Consider the following 9,237-nt stretch of genomic DNA (forward strand, 5'->3'; position numbering starts at 1 on the left):
AGCAGCTGCTTTTAGCCACTTAAAGGTGCAGTGTGTAAAACTTTTAGCAGTTAGCATCAAATCCTAAATCCATTGTGGGCTACTGTAAAAACATGGTCGTCCAAAATGGCAGCCTCTCTAGAGCTGACAGGAAAATAAAAGTCTCATTGTGATAATGAAAAACAATAATTAATATAATCAGGTGAATGTACAATTCTCTTATCTTCAATTATGCCATTTGTACACACTGGACCTTTAACATGAGGTCTTGCTTATGAGGTCTACTGTATGCCAGCGTAGGTCTATGATATCTTAATATCTTATCTTGCTGTTAGACAAACACGTGTTTTCTTCCCTCTGTAAATCATTCACTCATTCATTCATTCATTCATTCATCAGAACCAAAGTCAATTGACAAAAACAGATTGTAGCGATTGTAGCTCAAAGGAGCTGTTTGTCTCCATCAGTGAGGTAATGTTTCAAACACAACAATCACAAAGTAACACTATTGGCCGCACTATGTTCTGTGAGGTTACACAGATGACACGTATAAACACTACAAGTAAACAAACACACACACAAAAAGAAGAAAACTCCTCCTCCTCCTCCTCCTCCTCCTCCTCCTTCTGCTGCTTCTTCTGTTGCAGCTACTAAATGATGTCACTTCCTTTTTCTTTCACTTGTGCTTCCTTTCTTTCCCCTTCCTGTGGCACTTCCTCTCTTGAAAGTGCCTCAGTTACACGTTCTCTTGTCGTTCATGTGTGGCACCTTGCTGCCAAATCACTTTTCTTCAGACACAGGAAGCTGAGCTCGTTCATGGGTGGCACCTTTTGCTCAAAGCATGTGAGGTGGAGTGGAAATAATGGGCGTGGGTGTTTCCACATGTCATATATCTCTCTGAGGAACATTTTAAATGAATTACACGTCACACTTTGAGAAAATAAAGGGTTTAAATCTGTAGATTTTACATTGTATAAGCTCTGAAGGTTGTGTGTGTGTGTGTGTGTGTGTGCACATGCATGTTTTGTGCATGCTTCAAGCAGGTGTGTTTTTCCTAACTTCAGTTTTGGGTTTTTTCAATAATCTCAATAATCCAGTTAGAAGACATTAAAGCTGATTTCATTTTGACTAACTTTTCTGTCCATTGCTGCCGTTTGCATTCTCGTATATAAATAATATATAATATAGTTCTGACTCCTGATTGGTGATGGTTTCTTCATGATTTACTGTCAGAGCCAGAGTCATCACAGCCGGCCCAAGACTAATGTGATCAGGGGCCTTTTGAAGTGTGCCAAGTTACGACTAAGCCACTTTTGTGATTTACGACACACAAAGGTTAAAAAGAAGACAAGAGTGGCACCAGTTTGGTGTAATTAATACAACTATAAATAATGTTTATTTATAGTGTGATAATTGTATCAGTGGAGGGGCCCTAAATCAAGTCCTGCTCAGGGCCCCAGACTGAGACTAACTGGATCAGTGTTTTAAATGAATAACAGACGACGTGTTTGTCCTTGGTGGACACATGTGCTTTTCCTCAGAGTCTGTGGTGTATTTTGTCATAAAAAGGAATAAAATGGAGATGATTCTGGTTTTTGTTTTGTTTTAAAATCTATTCCTTTCTGCTCTTTGTCACGTTATCATTCATTGTCTCTTCTTTCAGACCTAAATCCACTCCGACACCTACTGCATCCTTAACTGCCAACGGTGTGCCAACAGAAACTGTGGACTATGACAGATTGAAACAGGTAAAAAGAAATCTGTGTATATCTGTGTGTAAATCTATATATATATATATATATATATATATATATATATATATATATATATATATATATATATATATATATATATATATATATACATATGTGTATATATATGTATATATACACATATGTAGTCACTGTTACATCTTATATGTCGGTTGCATTATTCATAAATTGCAGATAATCTGTATTTTAACGATAAATGTTGCTGATATATTTTTGGGTTCTTAAGCTATTGTTAAGTCAAATACTTTCAAGCATAATCTACACTGAGAAAAGGTGAGTTTTCATTGGTTGGTCCGTTGTTCCTGGGACTAATTATGCAGTGCTCTCTTACGGTGTGTGTGCAGTGGCCTGTCCCTGTTATAAGGCAGCTTCTCCCTCTGACCTCCATGAATGAGGCTGTTAGATAAGTACAGTGTGTCACAGTGCTGCGTATCTGTCACTGCAGCAGCAGCAGTGGCAGCAGCGGCGGCGGCAGCAGCAGCAGCAGCAGCACTGGGAAACCAGTGACACCCTAAACACACTTAACCTCAACGTCAGATCACAGTTCAAACTGATACTGATGCTAAATTACCCACATAATCTCTCTCTGTGTCTGTTTGTTTGCATCTTTGCCTCATTAAGTAAAATCTTTCAGTCTAATCTCACTGGGATTTCCCCTGCACTCAGATTATCTTCTTTGTTAAAGTAGACAGAGAATCTCCCTTGGCCAGTTAATCCAAAAGCTGCACGAGATTCTGAGTTTAAATGTGTTCTCCACAGGCGGCTGAAGGTAGAAATACAAGCTGCCTCATAGGAAGAGTCTGTGTTGTCTCTCTTTTGTGTGAAAATGTAATGTTGCATTGTTATTTCTTTTTTAAGGACATTCTGGATGAGATGAGGAAGGAGTTGTCGAAGCTAAAAGAAGAGCTCATTGATGGTAATCTTCATAAAATCACACATGCATGAGCCACTGAATATACAGTTAAACAATGTAGTAGTTACTCTCTTTTATCTGTTTTCTATTTTCACTTTTTAAAATATTATATAGGTCTATTACGGTACTGTACGTTGACTCTTTACACTTTAATACTGACTCAGATTTGAGAACAAGCCACACATTATATTTCCACATGCACAGAGAGGATGTAGCTTCAGATGAACAAAGCAGCAGCAGCAGCAGCAGCAGCAGCAGCATTTTCCCCTCTGCAGGCTGCAGTGAAACTAACTCTCAGGTTTGCTGCAGACACTCAGGGACCTACATCATCAAACTCACTGCTATGTCACTCAAATACAAGAATTACAAGAATATTCTCTGGTCTGGAGTCTGTAATGTTTCGGTTTTTACCTTTTCGTCATTGTAGTGAATTGACCCTTATAGTAAAGTGTATAATGAAGCTAAACAGTCGTGTTCTCTGTCAAAACATGGCTGACAGCAGAGACACAGGACAAACTCATTGAACTACGTAACAGAATGAATGCCATCTTATGTCCATGATATCTTCATCTTGCTGTTAAGCAGTTTTCCCAACAGGAAACTGACGGTTGTTTCCCTCGCACCAAAGTTCCGACAGAAAATCAGTGATTCAACATCAAAGCACACACGAGTCTCCACCTGTAACTTAAAATGTTTTATTTTGTCACTTCAGTGTTTGAAATCCTTCACTTTGATTTATCTAAGTGACAAAAACCTAGCAGATGAGGGAGCAGTAGACCAGCAGCTCTTATTTCCCTGTGAGCCAAAAATGCAGATTTTCTGTATGGACTTTGGTGCAAGGGAAACAAACTTCAGTTTGTCAAAAGTTGAGAGAAATTAACATTTAAAGTCTTTTTTTTGAATTTATCTATTTATTTACTTTACAATAACAAACAATTATGTTTAGCAGTCCTTCTAAATGCATAGAATAGTAAAATTAGCCAAAAACAACATCATCGGTAAATGAATTATTTCTGTAGCTACAGCTTCACAGGGGTCACTCTGTCCATCAGGGGCAGCAATATTATAGTCTTAGGGTTTTGAGAAAATATGATATTGTGATTATATGATATCATATATGATATTATATGAAAAGAGTTGTATTAAAGCATGTTTTTTCAGTCATTGCAATAATATCGCAAATTGTAATTATAATGATCAGGATAATCGTGATCATGCAGCAGCTTTGAGATGAAGGTCAGTCCGGGTTAAAGATACCTTGTGTCTGTCTGTCTGTCCCTCTGTGTCCTCAGCAATCAGGGAGGAGCTGGGTAAGTCCAGCACGGCATAGAGGATCCAAACATGCTGTTCAGAACATCTCCACCAACGTGACAACGGCAGAATACAGCGATAAGCAACAAGTGGTGGAGACGGGCCATGATGATGATGATGATGATGATGATGATGATAATCACGCGACAGAGGACTTTATTTGGGGGTTGGAGCAGCGCTGGACAGAACAACAGTGGACAGGGTAGTGGTGGAAAGCAAAAAGCTCATAACTCTGATAGATTCCACACCCCACACCCCCGTCTCACCCTGGGGGGGGGGGGGACAGTGCACGAGAGAAGCGAAAAAAAGTCTTTATGCAAAAGATGATTTCTCTGTCTCTCTTTGGCCTATAATAACAAGAACAAACCGACACACAGGCAGAAACAAACTCTTGGATGATACTGTATTAACCATTGACGCAGAAGTGAGCGGCTGACAATACGAACTCTTCAACGGGCGCAGTTTTATTTAGAGAGCGTGGTGATGTGAGGAAGATGGAAAAATAAAAACTCCCATAATGCCATAGGGGTAGCGCGTGTGTGCGTACATGTGAGTGTGAGTGCGGGTGTGTGTGTGTGTGTGAGTGTGTGAGTGTGTATGGGGGACCGGCAGGTCTCCGGTGAAGTCCACCACTGCAGGACACTGTAAAGCTCGTCTTCCTAAAATACTATTTTAACCTGAACGTGTACAAAAGAGAGGGAAAGTTATTTAGAGGAACCACGTGTCTGTCTCAGCGTAGATATAAACGGCCATATCAAGTAGCTCAATAATCCAGTCTCTCTCTCGTCTGTCTCTTCATCTGTGGAGTCCTCGTTTGCCGCCATGCTCGTCGTCCACGGCCACACGCGTAGATAGAAATGACTCCCTTCCTTGTCCGGTTCTTGATTTCTCTCTCTCTCTGTCCGTCCGTCTGTCTGTCACACTTTTAGGTGCACGCACGGTCGTTTTCTTTCACGAGGTGGGGGTCACAAGTCTGCCACGAAATCATATTTACTGTCACACCTTTTATTACAAGCAATAAGTGTAGCATCTCTTTTAAGGCCCGGTTGCTCGAATCCCACCACGCGCGTTTCACTGTTCGTCCTCTCTGGCCACATGTGACCCGTGTGACACTGAAGGCTGACTCATCACAACAACGACACGGAAGTCAGAAATGATTCTTTCTTGTTATTTCCCCAAAAACACAATCCAAGGATACTGTATCTTTAGCCACATTTGAGCTGAAGTGAATTTGTTTTATTTATGTTTCATTTCACAGCATTTTTTTTTTTTTAAAAAGGTGCACAGATCAATCCAAATGTGTAAGAGTTGGTGTCCATACGAGGACGTGTTTGTGCCATTTACTGTCTTTGCCTTTCATTTCTGCCATTTTCTCTCAACATGTACATGTAGAAGTGACACTTTACTCTGAAAACACTCCTCTTTCACTGTCCAGTGCTGACTTTGTTGAGTACAATCAACCAGAGAGGGACGCGATGGCGACCTGTAGCTGTGTGTCAAGGTAGCAGATAGAAGTCCATGTCAGTTCTGTATCCAGATGAGATCCAGAGCAGGGACGGCCGCACTGATACAATCAAACGTTGCCACTTTTTCGGCCACTTCAGTCACACGGAGCCTGCTGGACAAACTAAGTGGTTTAGTACTGAGCTTACAAGGCTACATCACACTTTTCTAACAGTCTCTTAAAGCGATTCTGCTGTGATTGAAGGATTTTTCTGCCCTCCTTCACTTCCTCACCGCTCACTGATCATTCTGTGGAGACTTGGTATCTTCATTCTCTGATACAGTAGAGTGGGTTACGTGGATTCAGTTGTAAAGCCCATTTTATACAACCGTATACACTATTACAAGTGCAACACTGATCTAATGTAGAGGTCGACCGATGTGGGTTTTTTCCTCCATTTCTTCAAATATAACAGTTTAATGGCAGCAAATAATAACTTCAGTCGCAGCCATTGATCAGCAACAAATGGTCTGTGTCTCCAATCCACATTTTATGTCTGCAGTGCATTTTCAATAAAAATTAACCTGTAAACTATATATTAAATACATGAAAAGCCTAACAAATATATTTTGTGGATGGAAAAACTAAATTTTAGTGACTGAGCAACATTTCTACAAACAAAAATGCATACTTTATAATAATTGATTAATAAATAAATATGACTCGACCATGCCAATTATTAAAAAATAACAAATATTGGCCCAAGTAATTGGTCTAGCTTTAACCTAATGATGGAAATCAACTAGAAAATGTGTTCTCCCTTTGCACTGACCTCTGTTTTTTTTTACTCTCCCATTTTCCTCGAAGTAAAAAAAAAGTTACAGTACATCATCAACTTCACTATTAACAACTTTATCAAATCCACTCATTTTCAAAATGAAGAAAAGGCACAAATATGGATATAAACTCATAGAAAGATATACTGATTGATCAGGACAACACAATGTAAGGTAACTAGAAGAGCCGGCTGGAGGATAGTGTGTGGTTACTATGGAGATGACTGACACTATTCAGGGAAGCATGATTTGAAAACGCGGGTAAACTGGGCTTAACTCGTCTTTGAATGGAAAAGCAAGTGTATTTTTTGGGGGGCAAATGGCATTAAATGACCTACTGTGTCAGAGAGTGTAGATGCACACGTGTACTTATTAGGGCTGCAACTCATGATCATTTTCATCATCTGTTCATCTTTCCCATTATCTTCTCGATTCATTGTTTCATTCATAAAATGCAGGAAAAGGCGTAAAATATCAATCATTGTTTCCCCAAACCTCAAAAAAGACAACATCCTTTAAAGCAGTAGGGACCCACGTTTTAAAGATGGCAAACTGTTGTGAAAATATCAGTCATAACAAGAGCAAATTAGTGCATAATTCTTATAAATTATCATAAATCTGTAACACCTAATATAACATTTTAATTGGTAAACAAATGTTTGGTAAGTTAATTAAAACTTGAGTTTATGCATGTTATTTGAAGCGCATACATTTTAACTCAAAGGTTTTATCAAAAGTTTGTTTTTGGGACCCAAAAAGAAATCTTTGTGATCCATCTCAGGGTCCCAACCCATAGTTTGGAAACCGCTGCATGAAAGATGTTTTGTCCACAAACCAAAGATATTAAATTTACTGTCGTAGAGGAGAAAAGAACAGTCAAGTATTCACATTTGTGAAGCTGAAATCCGACAAAAAAAGCCGCTCAAACCGATGAATTGATCACCAGAATATTTGTCGTTTCAGTCAGTAATTGATTAATAATCGATTAATTGTTCAGCCCTGCCATGAATGTGAAACCTGGGTTGGGTTAGCATGGGAGGAGCTTGTACTATGATGTAGTCACACACCCTTAGACCCCAGAGTTGAGCTTTAAATACACTCTGGCCTACACTTCCCATAATGCATCGTGGCTCTGTCCTTTTTCACGAGACCTTCCTTGCCTCATTCTGCATTCCATTTACATCGGAACTCGGAGGTTGTTAGCTACGTGGTATTTTGCGCACACGGACAGTGTAGCAGCATGTCTACTGTTAAAAATGAAACAGTACTATGTGTACAACGGACTTACTGTGAGACAAATACGGCAGAAGTGATATTAACGGTAAAAGAAGCAGTGTTTTTATGTCGGGGGTTGGCTAGGTTGCTCCGAGTTTCCGAGCTGGAAATTCGAGTCCATGACATCGTAAAAATTCCGAGTTCCGTCTCCAAAAACAACGCAGCATCAATAACAGCCATGTTTTTCAACCTCTATACTTTTCTAATAAATCTGTGGACTCGCCAATCTTAAGATTAGCTTCAACTGTGTAAATGACCATCAGAGGAATTGGCTCATCATTTATCACACTGCATATGTTTCTAATCTGATATCCTACCATAAGGTTTGTTAATCAGAGGCTGTCTGCTGAACAGCTGTTCAAGGGCTTGGATGTTATAGCTTTGTTATTTCAGTCTTTTTTCTTTTTTTTTAAATCCCACTCTAAGGAGATCAGTTTTCCCCTTGGTTTCTGTCATTTGCTCAAGGTCATTTTAAAAGAAGTAGAATTCACATTCAAACCCAGTTTATATGTGCAGAACCTGAGTTTTTTTTTTGCATCTGTTCCAACCGTTTTCACTCCCCGTCGATGAAGCCGCGTCATCTTTTCGTCCACTCCCTGTCCTCAGTGTTTACACAGCATCGATTGCACTTTACCAATAAAAAAAGAACCCGCAGAGCAAACTGACGTAACTCGCAACACAGGTACTTGTAGAGCCTCTGTGGCTAAACAGTGTGGCTATCTCACCAAAGGATTGAAAGCGGCAGCCTCCTGCTAAACACGATCACTCGCAACAGAGTCGCCTTCTCTTATTTTTGTATCATTTTGTCCAGAAAGATGTCCATGTCCTCTCCCTCTATATTCAGTCTTTTGGACGTGATGGCAGGTGAAATGTTTCCGAGCTATGTGGTCTGTGCCTTGTTCTAAAGTTGCATTTATATGTTATGGATATAAAGATGACTAGTAATAATATCTAGAGACTGTAATTATGATCACGTACAGTTATTGTTATTTTGTTGTTTTTCTTTCTTTTTGTTGTTTTTCATCGTAGTCATTTGATTTGAAGGGAGAATTCGGTGACGTCGCGACTGTTCCTCACCAAGAAAACATCTTTGCACCAAGATCTTCTTTTTTTAACATTTAATGTGATTCTGTACGGTTGTGAGGTTGCTTTTCTTACAGCTCAGAAGTACAATCAGACCTTCGTGTCCTGAGACTTTAATAGGGAGTAAAGATGATCTTTGCTGATGATTTTTCTAGACCAAGTCCCGATGAGTCTGGCTGCAGTGTCCTGTGTTCCCTCATTGCCATGTAAATGTCACAGAGACTGTTTTTCTGTTCAGCAGCTTATGTTATTTTTTTTGTCACTCTTGGAATTCTGTGAGGAAATCTTATTTGGTCCTCTGCAGCGAGGTTTGCTTCATGGAAACTTGTATCTTTGTCCGTAAACCCATTTTTTTCTGCTCGTGAACGTGTGAGGAGAAGATGCAGAGATGAATTTGGCTGAAGCAGCTTTTCATGAATGGGTTTCCAGACTTTCTTTCTTTTATCATCCACATTGTACCATACTGTTCTCACGTTAATTAGTCTTTCTTACATGCTAACATATTGTTTTGTTTGAGCAAATAAAATAAAAAATCGCAATATAAGATCTGTTGTTGCTGTGTTTTATTGTTGTTTCTGATTTTAACCTCTTCCCCTCCTCCAGCAGCATCCACATGTGCTGTTG

General features: G+C 39.5%; 1 protein-coding gene across 9 annotated transcripts in view; it reads left to right on the forward strand.

Moving 5' to 3' along the window:
* Positions 1-9,157, forward strand: part of enah (ENAH actin regulator) — a 149,157-nt gene extending 140,000 nt beyond the window's left edge. For all 9 annotated transcript variants that reach the window (XM_058614268.1, XM_058614267.1, XM_058614265.1 and 6 more), the window contains 3 exons: positions 1,643-1,727; positions 2,610-2,667; positions 3,957-9,157. In XM_058614268.1, coding sequence (XP_058470251.1) covers positions 1,643-1,727; positions 2,610-2,667; positions 3,957-3,994 — 181 coding nt within the window. In that variant the 3' untranslated portion in view covers positions 3,995-9,157. The remainder of the gene's footprint in view (positions 1-1,642; positions 1,728-2,609; positions 2,668-3,956) is intronic.
* Positions 9,158-9,237: the final 80 nt, after the last annotated feature.

The sequence above is a fragment of the Solea solea genome, chromosome 17, assembly GCF_958295425.1.
Source record: "Solea solea chromosome 17, fSolSol10.1, whole genome shotgun sequence".
Classification (NCBI taxonomy): domain Eukaryota; kingdom Metazoa; phylum Chordata; class Actinopteri; order Pleuronectiformes; family Soleidae; genus Solea; species Solea solea.